The 17,667-nt window shown below is 52.5% G+C and overlaps 2 protein-coding genes and 1 non-coding gene across 7 annotated transcripts; 2 read left to right on the top strand and 1 right to left on the bottom strand.

The window, feature by feature from the left end:
* Positions 1-197: 197 nt before the first annotated feature.
* Dnase1l1 (deoxyribonuclease 1 like 1) lies at positions 198-6,167 on the bottom strand. 2 transcript variants are annotated; one of them, XM_003462174.5, is made up of 8 exons: positions 5,987-6,167; positions 3,678-3,833; positions 3,389-3,477; positions 3,228-3,317; positions 1,488-1,588; positions 1,263-1,375; positions 933-1,181; positions 198-863 (listed from the first exon to the last, which is right to left on the bottom strand). In XM_003462174.5, the coding sequence occupies exons 2-8, from the start codon at positions 3,810-3,812 to the stop codon at positions 717-719; spliced, it is 924 nt and encodes a 307-aa protein (XP_003462222.1). In that variant the 5' UTR covers positions 3,813-3,833; positions 5,987-6,167; the 3' UTR covers positions 198-716. The 2 variants fall into 2 exon arrangements, with proteins under 2 accessions (XP_003462222.1, XP_005000098.1); XM_005000041.4 differs by lacking the exon at positions 3,678-3,833.
* A 677-nt stretch (positions 6,168-6,844) lies between these two features.
* LOC111753824 (U6 spliceosomal RNA) lies at positions 6,845-6,948 on the top strand. Its single transcript, XR_002788601.1, has one exon. It is a non-coding gene; the product is annotated as a U6 spliceosomal RNA (small nuclear RNA).
* A 916-nt stretch (positions 6,949-7,864) lies between these two features.
* On the top strand, positions 7,865-13,842 carry Tafazzin (tafazzin, phospholipid-lysophospholipid transacylase). Of its 4 annotated transcripts, XM_003462173.5 has the most exons (10): positions 7,873-8,257; positions 8,408-8,536; positions 8,973-9,018; positions 9,149-9,234; positions 11,704-11,784; positions 11,851-11,892; positions 12,073-12,135; positions 12,254-12,306; positions 12,907-12,984; positions 13,066-13,842. In XM_003462173.5, the coding sequence occupies exons 1-10, from the start codon at positions 8,149-8,151 to the stop codon at positions 13,165-13,167; spliced, it is 789 nt and encodes a 262-aa protein (XP_003462221.1). In that variant the 5' UTR covers positions 7,873-8,148; the 3' UTR covers positions 13,168-13,842. The 4 variants fall into 4 exon arrangements, with proteins under 4 accessions (XP_063102675.1, XP_063102674.1, XP_005000097.1 ...); XM_063246604.1 differs by having other exon boundaries at positions 7,871-8,257; positions 11,851-12,135; XM_005000040.4 differs by lacking the exon at positions 12,254-12,306 and having other exon boundaries at positions 7,871-8,257.
* Positions 13,843-17,667: the final 3,825 nt, after the last annotated feature.

Genomic DNA, 17,667 nt, shown 5'->3' on the forward strand with positions numbered 1-17,667 from the left:
CCCCTGGTGGGAAAGCTGGTGCTGGGCCAACAGGAGGCTTACTAGTGTCTACAGTAGTGGGCTTGGCCGCCTCAGACCTATGCTGCTCCCAATACCTACCTGTAGGCTCCTGCCAGTGGAGTTTGTAGTGGCTTGGGGATCCCAGGTCCCAATTGCAGGAATTGTGGCTGTGGTTCCAGAGCTGTGGTCAGGAGACCTTGGACTTTTCATAATTTTTATTTGGAGCCTTCCTAGTGTTTCAGATTACCTTTATTTTGGACCTCAGGGAGAAGGCTGTAAGTCATAAATGGAAGTGGCCTCAATTCTGTCACCTTGGTTCCACGCCCTGTGCCCGTGTCACACAGGTTATACTTGCCACAGGACTGGGCTGGGTGGTTTTTGGGGATACCTTATCTCTCCTGTCTGCCCGTCTGGCCTTCTTGTTGGGCCGGTTCCCACTGCACTGGTTTGCTTTTTGTCACAGAATACTTGGATCTGTTGTGATCCATGAAGGGTTTGGCTGAGGTGAGAGCCTGAGCCAGGCTATCCCTTCTCAGGCTACAATGGCTTGTCTCTTGGCCCCTGATGGTGCCGAGTGGGTGGCCAAGGTTCAGCCTCAATTCCTAGCTCAAAAGGCAAAGCCATGGGAACCTAACCCTAAACTGGAGGGTGGGCGAGCAAAAGGGCCTTGGGAGTTGCCTATGGCTTAGCTGAGGACAGAGATGGCAGGGTTTGAGTCAGGCGACCAGGCTACACTGAAGGGTCAGGAGTGGCAGCAGCACTGACACTGGTAGCAGCAGGAAGGCCAGGCTGGGAGGCTGCACGCAGTGTGTAGCCTTGTCCAGCTCCACCTCCACAGGGTAGTGGTCACTGATGGTAAGGGCCTGCAAGGGCAACATGTGGCATCAGGCTGGGGTTCCCTCTCCCCAGCCACCCTCCCAGCCTGCCCCTACCTCCTCCTCAGAGAGCTGGAAGCTCTGGGGGAAGTTGAAGGCCGAAGCAGTACGCATCAGCCCCTGGCAGGTCACACCATGCAGCACGATGCGGTCATAGGTGCAGTTGGTGCTGGCGCGCACAGTGGTGTCCTCGCCATCAGCAATGGCCCAGCTGAAGCCCACCTCGGTGCGCAGCAGCAGTGTGTTCAGGCGCTTCTTGGCCAGCGAGGCACAGTCGGCATTGAAATCCCCCAGCAGAATGATGTCCTAGGACATAGAGGTGTTGGCCTGGCCTCCTGGCTCATGGCTCCCCACTCCCCCACCCCTATGCCAGCTGTGAAGCCCAACCTTGCTCTGCCAGCGGCGGGCAACATCCAGGAATACGGTATGGAGGGCATTCAGCTCATTCTCCACGTCCTTAGGGGTGGTGTGCAGTGGGACCAGCGCCACACTGGGAAGGACTGCAAGACCCAGGAGCCAGGGTTGCCACCCACTGCAGGCTGCACCTGCCTTCCTCTGCCCCTGCTGCCCCACCAGAGCCAGCCAGACTCTACCACCGTGGTCCCTTCCTACTTTTACTAGGCAAAGTGAACTGGGCCACAAAAGGCTCCCGGGCAAATAGGTCATCCTCATCTTCATACTGGTAGAAATTCAGGAGTTGGGTCTTGTCGGACCTGGGAGGACAAAGGGTAGGAAGCAGTTGCCTCGTTGCTTGGCTTTTTGGTTCACTGGGGTTTTTTGAGACAGTCTTGCTATGTAGTGTAGGCTGGCCCCAAACTTGAAGCAACCCTCCTGCCTTAGCCTTTGGCTTCTTATTTCCTGGCCCTGCCGGTTTCATGTTGGCACAACCTTTTCTCTAGAAAGTGGCTTGTTTTTTGAGACGGGGTCTCATTATGTAGGTCCAGCTGGCCTTGAATTTGCAGCAGTCCTCTTGCCTCGCCTCCCAAATACTGGGATGACAGGTGTGAGCTACCATGCCCAGCTTTTGTAATTTAAACAAAACATTTTTGTATGTGCTGGAGATCAAACCCATGGCTTTTCACCTGCTAAGTGCACATTCTCCTCAGTGATGCCCCCAGCCCCTTAGAACACTTTTGGGGATTGGAAGGGGTTGGGGTCTCTCTGAGTCTCAGCCTCTCAAGTAACTGGAACAACAGATGTGTGCCAGGGACCAGCTATAGCTTTTTAGTTTTTTATCAAGATAAAATTCATAGTGAGGTACGGTGGCACATGTCTGTCAGCCCAGCACTCTAGGAAGCTGAGGTAGGAGGGTCACAAACCAGTGCAGTCTGGGCAACTTAGCAAGACCCTGTCTCGAAGTAAAAGTAAAAAAGGGTTCTGGGAGTGTAGCTCAGTTCAAAGTCCCTGGGCTCAGTCCTCAGGACAGAGAGATGTAACTCGCATGTCTTAAAACTCACCTATTTAAAGTGCACAGTTCCATGGCTCTGAGTCCATTCCAGGAATGTCAACTGTCACCACCACTGATTTCAATACCCTTGTTACCCTCGAAAGGACCCTGATACTGTGCCCACATGCAGTTCCACTCTACCTCTTCCCAGTCCTTGGATGCCACGAATCTGGTGACCATTGGTGACTGGCTTCCCTTTTTAGCACGATGGTTTGGAGATGACCCTGCACTGAGGCACATGTGGGTCCTCTGTTCCTTGAATGCTGAGAGATGCCACCAGAGAAGTGTACCACACTATCCCCTGTTCTCAGTTCCCAGATGTCCAGACAGGGACAGCACCCACTTTTTTTTTTTTTTTTTTACAGTATTGGGGGCTGAACCCAGGGCCATACATTGCTGTACATTCTCAGTTCTTTTTATTTTTTATTTTGAGACAGTGTCTTGACAAAATCCCCTGGCTGGGCTCAAACTTGTGACCCTCCTGTCTCGCACCCTGGAGTGCTGGGACTAAAGGTAGCCCATCTACCATTTTGGGCTTTTATGAATCACAAGCATTCATGTTGGGACATGTTTTTATTTCTCCCAGATAGACACCAAGAGGATGTAATTATTTTGGAGTAAATCGCAGATTATATAATTTCATCTATATAGAAAAACAGGTCTCTTTCCTAATGGTCTGCCCCTTGCTTAATTCTGATTCCAAAGAGTTCTTCCCAGGGAGCCCCTCTTCCAGAGCCTTAAGGTGATTTTTTGGATCTTTTTTTTTTGAGACAGAGTCTCCCTATGTAGTCCAGGCTAGCCTGGAACTCATGATGATCCTCCTGCCTCAGCCTCCTGAGTGCTGGCATGACAAGCCATCTCATAGCAAGGCCAGGGCTACCCTGCACCTCCCACCCTGTGCTTACCGGTAGATGTACACATACTTCTCCTTGTATGTGCTGCGCCCCAGCTGTGGGCTGTTTAGGAAGCCGTAGCACCTTGAGTTGTAGAATTTGCTGCAGAAAGGGAAGTGGGGTCAGGGCCTGCAGCGTGGGGGCCCCAAATGGTTGTACAGTGTCGTGCTCACCTTCTAAGTTCTTCTAGCAGGAAGGAGATGGTCTTGTTGGAGGCGTCCACCACCTCCTGCAGCACCATAATGTCACAGCGAGCCAGGATCTGCAGGACACCGGAAGGCCAGCCCTGCTCAGAGCCACCCTGGCCCCAGAGGGCAGAGGGCCTTGTGGTACAGAGGGAGAGAGTGGCACACAGCAAGCACCATCCTCTTCCTTATGCGCGTAAGGCCCAGATGTCCCTTCCCGGGGACTGGGCTCTGGCTCATGGTCCTTGGGACACAGATCACTCCATGGCCACCATACCTGTACTAAGGTGTCCTTTACTTGCTCCCTGGTCACCTTGGCCAGCGTCAGCCGGTGGGCATTGAAGGCGCAGATGCGAAAGGCTTCGGCCTGACTGGCCAGGAAGAGGAGCAGCAGAGTGGTGGGGCCATGCATGGCTGCGCATGTGCCAGGGCCCTGCAGTGTTGCTTAGTCTCATTCAACGGGGCCTGGCTGGGCGGTGCTAGTCCTGCTGCAGCCCTGCAGGTCCCCACCTCCCTGCTGGGAGAGCCCTGCCAGTGTAGAATGCACCACCTTAACCAGGTGGGTGACAGTCTAGTGACCTGGTGCATGTGCCCATCCCCAGAATGTCTCCATCTTCCCAAACTGCAATTCTGTACCCTAACACTAAGTGTAACTCCTGCCAGGTGTGGTAGTGCACACTTGTGATCCCAGCACTCCAGAGGCCGAGGCAGGGGGATTGCTGTGAGTTCAAGGCTAGCCTGGGTTACACAGTGAGTTCAAATACAGCCTCAATTACATAGTGAGACCCCATCTCAAAAAACCAAAACCCTTAAAACAACCCCTGTAAACCAAAACCAAACCATAGAGAAAAACAAAGAGGGAGACAAACCCCCTCAAAACATGACTGCCTTCCCTGGCTCCAGGCCCTAGAACTCCCTATTCTGCCATCTGTTAATACACATTTGACCACACTCGAAGTGACATAATATCTGTCCCTTGATGTTCTTGTCCTACTGATGTCCTGGCCTGACACTCAGTCTTGTTGGCTAGCAGGTATGAAATGGCCTTCCTTTTCAAAGCTGACCACTGTTCCAGGCATCACAGACATGTTTTACTTATGTACTCACCACCCAGGAATACTGGGTTGCCCCTCATTCTTGGCCACTTCGAATAATGATGCCAGGCTGGCCTAGAACTTGTGGCAATCTTTCTGCCTCGGCCTCATGAGATCTGGGATTATAGGTATGCATCACCATGCCCAGCCTAATTTCCTGTTTTTGATGGCTTTGGGTTTTTTCCCAGAAGTGGAGTTTGTGTATCATATGATGGTTCTATTTTGAATTTTTTGAGGAAATGCCATACTGTTTTGGCATAGCTGCTGTACAGTTTTCTTTCTGTACTTTTTTTGTACCAGAATTGAACTCACAACCTTGTGCTTACCAGACAGGCTCTGTGCCACTGAGCTATATCCCAGCCTTTTTTTTTTTTTTTTTTTTTTTTTTGTCTTTTTGAGACAGGGTCTCACTATGCAGTTTAGATTGGACTTAAAGTCACCTTGTAGCCCAGGCTGGTCTCAAACTCTCAATGATCCTCCTGCCTCAGCCTCCTGAGTGCTGGGATTACAGAACTGCACCATCATGCCTGGCATTTTCCATTGCACAAGGTCCAATCTCCTAAACTGCTGCTCCCACAGCGTTTGCCCTCCCAGTACCAAGCCTCCATCTCAGGAAGGCCCAGATTCTCCCCTCCACTAGGAGATGAGGAACCTCTCTCTCCTGGCACTGCTGGCCTCAAAGGTATATGCATTTGATATACCTTTTATATACAGCTGGCCAGGCATGGGCATGCATCTGTACTCCTAGGCAGTGTGGCAGTGTGTGACGGGGTGTCCTCCCGTGGCCAGGAGCCTCTTTGCTTACCTCACTGCTCCGAGCTCTTCTTTTTCTGAACATCTCTCAGTTTGTCTGTCTTGGTCTCCCTTTGACTGTGCTCTGCCTTTTTTTTTTTTTTTTTTGGATACTGGGGACTGCACCTAGGGTCTTCACACTGAACCACATCCCCAGCCTTTTTAAAAAAGGTCTTTGAGTCACAGTCTTGCTACGTTGCCCAGGACGGGTTTGAATTTGTGATCCTTCTGCCTCAGCCTCCCAGAGTGCTGGGATTTCAGGCATGATTCTGCAGCCCTAGTCTTAGTGAGGGAAGCCTCTGTCTTCTCAGCCACCTCTCCCTTTCCCCTCTGGTCACTTCTGCCTGCCTGTCCCTCTCTCTCCCTTCGCTGTTCTCCCTGCTCTGTGCCTGTCACACAGAGCGAGCTTGTGTATTCCCCACCGCCACCCGACACCTGTTCTGTCACTCATGCTAATCTGGGTCTCCGTCCTTTTACCTATTCTGGGACACACGTGGGCCTCAGGACAGCCCTGTGCTGCTACAGGCGGGACTGCAGGCCGCGGGGCCAGGAGTTCCCACCGGGCCATGGGCCAGAGGGCCAAAGCCATGGCTTCTGGCCTCACCTCAGCCGGGCCCTCAGTGCCAGCCTTGGTCCAGCCCTGGGCTCCGTCGCCTCCCAACACGCTCCCTCTTTCCCTCCGTCTGCAGAGTTCTCATACCTGCCACACCCGTCCGCCACCGCGCCTGCCTTAGTCTTAAACGGATCGCGACAACCGATGGGGTTGCTGCGCCTGCCTGGGTGAGAACCCGAGCCGGAAGAACGAGGAAGTTGTGTTCCTGTCTCACCCAGCGGAGCCCGGCGGGACATCAGTCCCAGCCATCCGGCCAGCGGGCCTAGGCCCCGCCCCGCCCCGCCCCGCCCCTCCCTCCTCGCCGGGGCCGCCCCGCCCCGCCCCGCCCCCTGCAGGGAGGTCGGCCGGCCTGGGAACTGCAGAACTAGAAACTAGAACTGGGAACTAGAGCCTACCTCCTAGGCGGCGTGGGATCTTGCACGGGCCAAGGCGAGGCCTGAAGAGCCTGAGAGCCGCGGGAGGCGGCTGGCCCGCAGCCGCCCTGCAGAATTCCCCGAGGATCTGCGACCTGGGCCAAGGCCTGGGCGAGAGGAGATGGCGCCGAAGAAAACCCCAGATTCCCCCCAGGTCTTGCAGCGTGACCGTGCAGTACGGTGTCATGACCTCGAGCTTGCCAGGCAGGCGCTTATGCCACTGAGCTAAATCTCCGGCCCAGTTGGCTAGCTTTTGGTTTGGTTCGGTTTGGTGCTGGGAACGAACCCAGGGCCTCTCCCATGCAAGGCCAATGTTCTGCCACCACACTTCATCCCAGACCCTTGTAAAAAATGTTTAGGCCAATAAAATGGTGTGGTGGTGCAAGGCTCGGGAAGCTGAGCCAGGAGGATCACCGTGATTCGAGGCTAGGCTGGGTTTACAAAGTGAATTCAAGGCAACATGAACTACATAGCAAGACCCTGTCTCAAAAAACCAAAACCCAAACAAATTATGGTTTAAAAATTACATTAAGTGCTCGACTCAGCAGCACACATACTAAAATTGGAACGATATAGAGATTAGCATGGCCCCTACGCAAGGATGACACACAAATTAGTGAAGCGTTCTACATTAAAAACATTAAACATACAAGTGAGACAGCAATGGTTTTTAAAACCTCTCCCCTTTGGTACTGGGGTTGAACCCAGGACCTTTGCACCGAAGTCTATATTTATATCTACAGACCGTTTTTAAATTTTAAGGCAGAGTTTTGCTTAAATTGCTCAGGCTGTGCTTGTATTTGAAGTCAGTCCTCCTGCCTCAGCCTCCCAGAGTGCTGGGTTTACATGCACACACCACATTGCCTGGTAGGGACAGGACTTTTGGAGTTAGCAATATGTTTTGGAAGAAAAGGTAGTGGTTGACAGCGTTGTTACTGTACTCAATGTATTGTTAATGTACTAACACTATATTATATGTATGTAATTATATAACATCTTATTGTTCACACCGTACTATAGTATATATTACATGTCCTGTCATTACATTCTGTTTCACACACACATATACATACCACATAGTACAGCCATGTAATATTTGCAATTATGCAACATTGAATTTTTTGTTGTTGTTGTTTTGGGAGACACGGTTTTGCTGTGTTTGTCAGGCTGGCCTGACACGATACTCCTTGCTTCAGCCTCCTGAATATTGGGATGATGTGCGCAGTGCCCGGCTGTAAAATTGTGTATTTGTAATTACATAAAACTATATAGTAATATATATGTGTACTGTATATTTAATTCTATGTCATGCGAATTTTCCCTCAATAAAAATAAAGGGTAAAAAATAAAAGGGTTCCCACAGCCTAGACCTTCGGTCGCCTCCGGTGTTCGTGCTGCGCAGTCCCTGGCACACACAGACTTCAGTTAAGAACTCCGCGCCCAAAGGCGCCGCAGGTGGCGAGCCCGGAACCCGGACCGCGGGGCCGCGCGGGAGCTAGCAGGGTCCCACCCCCGCTGCCGTCAAGCGCCGGGCGCGTTTCACGACAGGAGGCGGAGAGCCGGGCGCCTCAGCGGGCTCGCTTTCCGGCGGCGCGCGGGTCCCGCTTGTCGCTTGCCCCCCCCTCCGGCCTCCGGCCTCCGGCCCCTGGCCCCGGCGGCAGGTCCTGTGTGGCGCCGCACTGGCCTCACCTGCGAGGTGGCCTTAGCCAGGGCCCCCGTCTCGCGGATCCGCGGTCCCGTGGGTGCCGGAGGCTGTTCAAGACCCCTCCGGCGACTGAGGACCCGAACCCAGGACGGCCAGTCCGCGGGCTGCCCGGGCCGGCGCAGGGCCGGGCGATGCCCCTCCATGTGCGCTGGCCGTTCCCCGCTGTCCCGCGGCTCACATGGACCCTGGCCAGCAGCGTCGTCATGGGGCTGGTGGGCACCTACAGCTGCTTCTGGACCAGTGAGTGGCCCGCAGCTGAGGCAGAGTCCGTCCCCTGGACCGACACTGGCCGGAGCCGGAGCTTGGGGTGGAGGCGCGGCGACCTTCCCGGCGGAAGTTTTCCTTGGGCAGATGGCAGGGGCTGAGACTGAGACCCTCTCCTCCCCTCAGAGTACATGAACCATCTCAGTGTCCATAACAAGGAGGTGCTGTACGAGCTCATCGAGAACCGAGACCCCAGCACGCCCCTCATCACCGTCTCCAACCACCAGTCTTGCATGGACGATCCTCACCTCTGGGGTACTGGGCTGGGTGCTGGGCGCGGGGAGGCAGAGAAGGAGGCCAGTGCGAATGCCCTACTCCGTGGGTCGGAGATGCCCTGCCTCTGGGATCAAGTTCCACTTGTGGCCCGTTGGCTAGCTCCTCAGGGTTGCAGAAATGTGAAAGGACAGGAAGTGGCCACAGGGCAAGCCCGAGGCAGGAGGATCGCCACAAGCTCCAGGCCAGCCTGGGCTTCATGTGAGGCCCTGCCTTGGAAAACAAGAAGAGTGGAAGTTGTCAGGGGCACCAGGGACACAGCAGGGTCACATTCTGATGAATAAGCTATGGGGGGGTTGAGGGCAATCTGGGTGTCCCGGCCAAAAGGCTAGAAGGTGCCCCTGAAATGAGGTGACCCAGAAGGATGTGTCTTGGAGGAAAGCACGCCAGACATGCAGCCCCTCCTCTCCTTTCCCAGGGATCCTGAAGCTCCGCCACATCTGGAACCTGAAGCTCATGCGCTGGTGAGCAGGCCCTGCCTGAGTTTACCCTCCTGTCCCCTCAGAAGTGGCAGCCACCATCCAGGCAGGGCACAAGGTGTGGCCCATGGGCCCCCAACCTGGGCAGCAGTGACCAGGCCTGTCCTTGCCTCAGGACCCCGGCGGCGGCGGACATCTGCTTCACCAAGGAGCTGCACTCTCGCTTCTTCAGCCTGGGCAAGTGTGTGCCCGTGTGCCGGGGTGAGCAGTGCCTGCAGTGCCCGTGGTGCCTGTGGGGCGGGGTTGCTGTGCCTGCTTCTGTCTTGGAGTACAGTGGCCTGTGTGTGACTGGGTGGGTGCCAGGGACAGCATCAAATGGTGTAGAGGTAACAGAGGCCGCTGGGGAGGGGTGGATCGGGAGGGCTAGCCTCTGGCATGAGGACTTGGAGATAAGAGCCTCACTGGCAGTAGTCGGTGCCACCTGCTTATGATGGCAGTAGCTTGAATTGGAAGGCCAGCAGGCTTTGCTTCTGGGAGAGCAGACAGGCTCGTGGGGCAAAGTGTCTGAGACTGAGTAACATCTGGCAGCACTCAAGAACTCCCTGAGCAATGGACCTTTGTTTTGTCTTGTTATACTGGGGTTTTTTTTGGGGGGTACTAGGGGATTGAACTCACAACCTCGAAATTACCAGGCAAATGCTTGAACCACTGAGCTAAATCTCCAGCCCTTTTTTAGTGTTTTTTAAACACTAAAAACTAAACTACACTCCCATGTAGTCCAGGCTGGCCTCGAATATGTGGTGAACCTTCTGACTCAGGCTCCCAGTGGCTAGGGTGATAGATGAGTACCACCACACTAGGCCTCTGGAAGGGCATTTTTTTTTTTTTTGTCTTTCTCCTTTTTTTATTGGTACCAGGGATCGAACTCACGACCGCCTGCTTGCAAGGCAGGAGCTTATGCCGCTGAGCTAAATCTCCAGCCCCTGGAAGGGCATTTTGATCCCTGTTCTCCAGACAGAGCTCTGAGAGCTTAAGCTGCTTGCCAGGTGATACAAGAGGTGGAAAAACCATAGCTGTTCAGATTGGCCTTTTCTTGGGAAACGGAGAGGAAGGGAAAGATGTTTGGAAGGCAGTCACACACATACCAGGTGCTAGAGGGGTAGAAAACTGTGATGGTGGGAAGGCTGGGAAGGTTCTGGAATGATGTTGTTAAGACTGTTGAACTCTTAGCTGGGTGTGGTGATACTTGCCTGTCACTCCAGCCAGTGGGATCCTGAGGCAGGAAGATCTCCGTGAATTTGAGGCCAGCCTGGGCTACATAGTGAGATCCTTCTCAAAACATTGGAAAACCTGGGATTCAGGGACAGGATCCATTGCTATTTAGCCACAGACATGGAGGTGAGATTCCAGAGGATGTGTGGCAAGAGCACAGAGAGAGAAGCCACCAAGGTGGCAGTGCATGACAGTCAGGGAGAAAAGTGACCTTAGGTAAGCGGTTTCCATGGAGTGATGACCATAGGAAGTGGCCTTCTGTGGCCTGCAGTGGCGTAAGGGACAGTAGCGGTGGTCAGTCTTCTCAGAGCGTTGTTGTGAGGAAGAAAGGGAGGAGAAAGGATCCGTAGGAAGTCAAAGGAAGTTGTTATTATTTTGCGTTGGCGAAAAAGATGGCAAATCCTCGAGTAACCAGAGCGCTCTGGGACACTGAAGTAGAAGGATTGCAAATTTGAGCCCAGCCTTGGCAATTTAGTGACACTCTGCAAGAAAAACCAAAAGAGGGGCCAGGGATTTAGCTCAGCGACATAAGCACCTGCCTGGCAAGTGCAAGGTCGTGAGTTCCATCCCCGGTACCACAAGAAAAAAAAAAAAAAAGAGCGGAGAATGTACCTCTGTGCAGAGGCCCAGGGTTCAATCCCCAGTACCACAGACACACACACAAAGGAGAGAAGAAAAGACAAAGAAAGTGAGTGAGGGCGAGGCAGGGGAGTTAGTCATCATGCACATGTCACCTGCCTGAAGCTCTGACTACATGCCAGGCGCCCAGGACATACCAGCGTGCCTTGGCCCTGCCTTTCCCCAAGCCCAGGCTCCATAATGTGATAGTCCAGGACTGGACGCTGCGCAGAGTGGATGCAGCATTGGCAAAAGCTCTGCTGAGACACGTCTCCCACATCTGGTGTGAAGCTCTGTCGATGGGTGCTGGCAGAGACTGTGACCCCAGGTGAAAGACCCCATGCACCCCCAGCCTCTAGGTAGCTGTGGGCCAGGTCCCAATTTGGGTTGTATTGAGATGGCTTGATGCCTGGCTAGAACTGTCCTTGTGGAGGACAGGGTAGGAGTCTGCAGTTAACACACTGGCCAGAAATGATCCCAGCCTGTCTACTGTGTTTCCCCACTTTATTTTATTTTAGTTATTTTTGGTGTTTTGAGATAGGTCTCACTATTGTAGCTCACGTTGTTCTTGAACTCAGCGATATTTCTGTCTGAGCCTTCTGAGAGCTGGGATGACAGGTGTGTGTGCCACACAAAGCTAATAGGATACTGTTCAATTTTAAAGTCAAGGTCCAGGGTGGCCATGGTGGAGCAGGCCTGGTGCAGTCATTGAAAGGTGTCTGCGCATGGTGCATTGGGTGTGACGAGTCCCCAAGGCGTTGCCTGTGTCCCAGTTTGGGACAGTGTCTTCATAAAGAGTGTGCAGGATAGAGACTGATGGGATCAGGTCCTTTTCTGCAGGAGATGGCGTCTACCAGCGGGGCATGGACTTCATCCTGGAAAAGCTCAACCACGGAGATTGGGTGCACATCTTCCCAGAAGGTGGGTGTCGCTGCAGGGTTGGGCAGCGGGGATCCCGGGCCTGGCCTCACTGTGCTTTCTCCACAGGGAAGGTGAACATGAGCTCTGAGTTCCTGCGCTTCAAGTGGGGTGAGCCCTGCTGGCTGCCCTGGGCCAGGCCTGTGGGCGGCAGGGGACGGGGGCCAGGCAGTGATCCGGGTGCTACCTGGCAAGTGGGTCTCAGTGGGAACTGGCAGGGTGGTGCTGGCTGGGTTGGGGCAGGATGGCTGGGCACAGCCCATGCCAGCCTTTCTGCCACTTCCCTGGCAGGAATCGGGCGCCTGATTGCTGAGTGTCACTTGAACCCTATCATTCTGCCGCTGTGGCACGTGGGTGAGCCCGGGGCTCCCTGGATGGGGCGTGAGGGTTATGCTGGGTGGCCCGGGCCCCTCTGTGCCTAGGCTACCTGTGACTCCAGTGCAGTCACAGCTTTCTGTGTCCTGTGCTACAGGAATGAACGACGTCCTTCCTAACAGTCCACCTTACTTTCCTCGCTTCGGGCAGGTGGGTGGGCACTGCCACTCCTCTGTCCATTCATCCATCCGTCTGTCTGCCTGCTGCCCACCATGTGTGTCCTGGTCCATGCTGCAGAGGCCCAGAGTGGAGACCTGACCCCAGAGCCTTTGAAACCTGGGGCAGGGATAGGCCTTGGGGTCAGAAAGGGGCAGGTCATTTAGGATGGGTCCCAGGACTACAGTGGCCCATCTGCTGGTTTTATTGTAATTTATTTGGTTTATTGAGACAGGACCTCACTGTGTAGCCCAGGTTGCCCTCAAACTCACAGCAGTCCTCCTGCTTCAGCCTCCTGAGTGCTGGGATGGCAGCCAGTTGCCACCACACCTGATCCCAGTTACTTGTTTTAAAGAGAGAGATTGGGACAGGGATGTAGCTCAGCAGCATAAGTGCCTGCCTGGCAAGCACAAGGTCCTTAGTTCGATTCCTGGTAGCCCAGTCCCCCCAAAAGAGGGAGATCAGTGAGAGTGTGTGCAGTGCATGGGGGGCTGGGAGGAGGACTGACTCCAGCTCCAGGGTGGCTGGGGCAGGGATGGCGGGGTGGGGGGGTCTCCCTGCTCCATGGTACCCAGCAGCCGACTCCCTCCACAGAAAATCACCGTGCTCATCGGGAGGCCCTTCAGCATGCTGCCAGTGCTTGAGCGGCTCCGGCTGGAGAACAAGTCAGCTGTGAGTTTCCTCCAGGCCCTGCCGTCTCCTGGGACGCTGCCTGTGGTCCTTGGTTCAGGCCAACCCAATCCTCGTCCCCAGGTGGAGATGCGCAAGGCCCTGACAGACTTCATCCAGGAAGAGTTCCAGTGCCTAAAGAGCCAGGCCGAGCAGCTGCACAACCACCTGCAGTCGGGGAGCTAGGGGCCCGAGCCCAGCCACAGCTAGGCCTAGGTTGGCGTGCTGGGCTCCGAGTGGTGCCAGGTGGGCGTGGACCCTGCCCTGTGCCTGCTTCCAGCTGGTGCTCTAGCCCAAGGAAGGGCTCTGCTGCCGTCCTCTGGGCCATGGAGCAAGAGGAGGCTGAGGCGGGGCCACTCCTAGGGCTGGCGTTGGGAGAGGCAGAGTGGGCACCTCAGTGGGGACAGGTGGCCTCTTCCCACCCACTCTTGCCGGTCCAGAAGTTGCTCAGGGATGGCTGTTGCCATGTCTTCCTTTTTTTTGTTTTGAGACAGTGGCTTACTGTGTAGTACAGGCCAGTAGGAATTGACTTGGTAACTCAGGCAGGTCTGGAACTTGCAGTGATTCTCCTGCCTCAGCCTCCCAGGTGTTGGGATGACAGGTGTGTGCCGCCATGTCCAGTTCCCATGTCTTCCTTCTAAAGCCCAGGTTTCCCACTTCGGGGCCTGGGCCAGGACAAGGTGGCCACAGGGTCTAGCCAATAAGTAGCAAGAGTAGAAGATGAGGTATGTCCAGGTAGACCTTGGTCACCCTGTGCAGGGCTATGACCTCCCACCCACCGTCTGCTGTCCAAGCCCTCTTGTCCTGGCTCAGGGTTTCTGTGTGTTTTCAACAATAAAGCATTTGTGTCATGCTGTTGTATCTCTGGCCTCTCTATCGGGATAGGGATGCATGGGGAGCTCTAGAAGGCAGGACTTGCGGAGCGTGGTGGCGCGCGCCTGTCGTGCCAGCACTGGGAGGCTGAGGTGGGAGGATCACTGAAAGTTCAAGGCTACATAGCAAGATGCTGTCTCAAAAAAGAAAACAGAAACCCAAACAGGCAGGACTCATCAAGTGTGAACACTCTGGGTTCAGTCTCTAGAACTGCAAAAATCAAACCCAAATTGTGTTCATAGTTAGGTGCTGGGACTGTCCTTACGTCCAGATTCCAGGTCAGCTGAGCCCTCAGTTCATAAGCAGCCCCTTCTGGGAACAACCAGGCACTGTGACAACATGTCCACATAAACATGCATGCAGTGCTGGGGACTGAACCCAGGGAGCACTGAGCTGCGGTCCCAATCCTTTTATTTTTGTATGTATTTATTTAGTCTTGTTGGGACAGGCTCTCACTCTGCAGTTCAGGCTAGCCTGGGGCTTACTTGGTAGCCCATGCTGGTTTCAAACTTACGAATGATTCTCCTGCCTCAGCCTTCCAAGTGCTGGAATTCCAGGACTGCGCCAAGATGCCTGGCTTTATTTTTTTTTAATTTTGAGATAATGATCTGGTGAAGTTGTTTAGACTAATCTCCAACATGCTATACTGCCTCAGCTTTCTGAGTAGCTGGGATTCTACATACGCATCACTACATCTGGCTCATGCTCACTTCTTTTTTTAAAATTTATTTTATTTTAAAGAGACTAGAACCCAACAAAACAAAACCGAATACAGCCAAAGCGAAGCAATGAACGGGGCGCAGAACTTCAAAACAGGACAATAGGAAATCAACAGTGGCTATCAGAGTGTATCTTGCTATCTTCACAGTAGTCCATACCATCAGACATAGCAAAATGAAACAAAATAATAAAAGCATTCAAAACACAACATTGAATAAAAAACAATAAATCGGAACAGAACAAAACAATGATACTGCGCATTGTTATCTTCAGATAGGGATAAAACAGTCAAATGGGGCCAGAGATTTAGCTCAGCAGCATAAATACCTACCTTGCAAGTGTGAGGTCATGACTGCAATCCCCAGCTGAGCGTGGTGGCTCACACCCATAATCCTAGCACTTAGGAGGCTGAGGTTGGAGGATTACTGTAAATTCAAGACCAGCCTGGGCTACAAAGTGAGCTTAAGACCAGCCTGAACTGCATAGAGAGACCCTGTCTCAAAAAAAAAAAAATAGTAAAATGAAACAAAACATTGGATTTCAAAAACAAGACAGGAGGAAATCCCACACAGTTGACACAGTGCACACTGCCATCCTCCAGGCCTGAAGAGTCAACCAAACAACATAAGCATTGAGCTGTTCACTTCCCCTCAGTTGTCATCTCACCCTGAGTCCTCAGAATCAGTGGGGTGGGGGGCACGCACCTCTGTTTTTTCTGCCTACGCACTGGCTGGCTTATGGGAAGGCTTGGTTTCTCTTCTGGTTGAGGCTCTTCCCTATCAGCATAGCGGGGCTTGCTTCACGGGAAAGCCTCATGCTGATTTCTAAATAACCCATAGGAAAAAGAAGAAATCATAGTTGATATTAAGTGTCTTTAATTTGGGTTTTATCTTCTCGACGGTTTTTCGCTATGTACTTTAGACAGACCTTGGACTTGAACTTACTATGTCGCTGGCTTCAGACCCCAGCAATCCTTGCACCTCAGCCTCCTAAGTACTAGGAAGGCAGGCGTGCACCACCGTGCCCAGTGAATTAGGTATTTACACTTGAGAGGGACTCAAAACACTGTACCACAATCCTAGCAGAATGCAGTAAATAAAGGACTGAGAGGCTAATCTGTAGCCTTAAAGCTTATGTTGGGGAAAAAAAGAAAGAGTGGAAATTAGTGAGCTGGGCACCTGTTACAAACAGAAACAGCCAGGTGTAGTGGCGCTTGGGAGGCTGAGGCAAGAGGATCTCTGTGAGTATGAGGCCAGCCTGTGCTATACAGCGAGTTTAAGGCTAACCTGGACTATACAATAAGACTTTCAAATAAAATAAAATCTAAAATAAAATAAAGTAAGACACTGACCTAAGCCAAATATGGCAGTAGGGAGGAGTTAAGTAAGGGCAGCCTGGCATGCGCAAGCCCTGGGCCTGGTCTCCACCACCACAAAAGTAAATCAGTAATGCAAGTAAAAGCAGAAAGAGTGATACAGAAAAAGATACTGGAAGCTGAGATAGGAGGATTGCCATGGGTTAAAGAATAGACAGTTCTGCCCAAACTCTCAGGAAGTGGGAAAGGAGACATGAGTCCCTGTTCATCCTGAGCCGCCAGGAGTCCCCTCCCCCGCCCGCCTCTTCTCTTGCCATAACGTGGTTACCTTCCTATCTGCGAGGTCAGAGCAATGATGGCAAAGCCCACAATGACAGTATGGGGCAGGAAAGTGCCCAACTTCCCCTGTGAGCCTGGACGCAAGGCTCTAAACAGCATTCCAAATCTAAGGCAACGTAAGAAACATGTAGGCTTTCAAAACCAAACTTGGCTTCCCTGGAGACTATGAAATCTATACATACCACTCCATTATGTTAACTGATCAAAGAAGAAAAAACATAGAAGTATTTCTTTCTTCTTTTTTTGTACTGGGGATCGAACTCACAACCTCAGGCTTGCCAGGCAAATGCTTATGCCGCTGAGCTAAATCCTCAGCTACACAGAATTATTTCAATTGATGCAGAAGAAATACTTGGTAAAATACTCAGCGAGGCGTGGTAGCACATGCCTGTCATCCCAGTGCTTGGGAGGCTGAAGCAGGGGGATTCCTGAGAATCTGAGGTCAATCTGGGCTACATGGTGAGTTCAATACCATCAAGATAACATATAAATATTTATAATATTAAAATTTCCTGGGCTGGGGATTTAGCTTAGTGGCTTAAGCACTTGCCTGGCAAGCACAAGGTTTTGAGTTTGATCCCTGGTACCAAAAAAAAATTTTTTTTTTAAACTTCCTTAGGTTTGAGCTGGGTGTGATGATGCACACCTATCATCCCAACACCCAGCAGGCTGAGGCAGGAGGATTGTTGAAAGGACAGTTGGGGATACATGGTAAGTACTTCAACACCCTGGCTAAAATATATCATCGAAAAACCCCCATAACAGGGACTGGGGATTTAGCTCAGCAGCATAAGCCCCTGCCTGGAAAGCGCAAGGCCGTGAGTTCAATCCTCAGTACCAAAAAACCAAAACAAAAACAAAAAACATAAACAAACAAACCAAGGTGGCAGGACTTGCCTCCTCAAGTATTAGGATTTATTATTGATGTTATGGTATTAAGTCAGCATTGTATTAAATTAGGTGTAGTGGTACACATTTTTAATCCTAGCACTCCAGAAGCTGAAGCAGGAGGATTACACAAATTTGAGGTCAGCCTGAGCTACACAGCAATACCCTGTCTCAAAACAACACAACAAAAAGCATCATATTAGCGGCTGGGGATGTAGCTCAGTAGCATAAGAGCCTGCCTAGCAAATACAAGGTCCTGAGTTCAGTTCCCAGCACCAAGAATAAAGCATCAGGTTGGGTAGACAAATTCACCTGTGGAGTGACATCTGGCCCACATCTCTGGGGACATTCATTGTTTGCCATAAGCAGGATTGCAAGCCAGTGGGACACGAGGTTCTTCCTGATAGAGGCCGCTGAGACCACCACAGCCTGGCAGGGAGGAGAGGCTTCCCCTCTGCCCACACCCCACTGAAACTTGTGAGAATACAACTTCCAGAAGGAGATGGGTGAGGGTACTCCCCATAACTGTAGGGATTATACCTTGTACGCAA

This window comes from Cavia porcellus, unplaced genomic scaffold, assembly GCF_034190915.1.
Source record: "Cavia porcellus strain 051 isolate PalLab524CR breed Dunkin Hartley unplaced genomic scaffold, mCavPor4.1 scaffold_3, whole genome shotgun sequence".
In the NCBI taxonomy this organism is placed as follows: domain Eukaryota; kingdom Metazoa; phylum Chordata; class Mammalia; order Rodentia; family Caviidae; genus Cavia; species Cavia porcellus.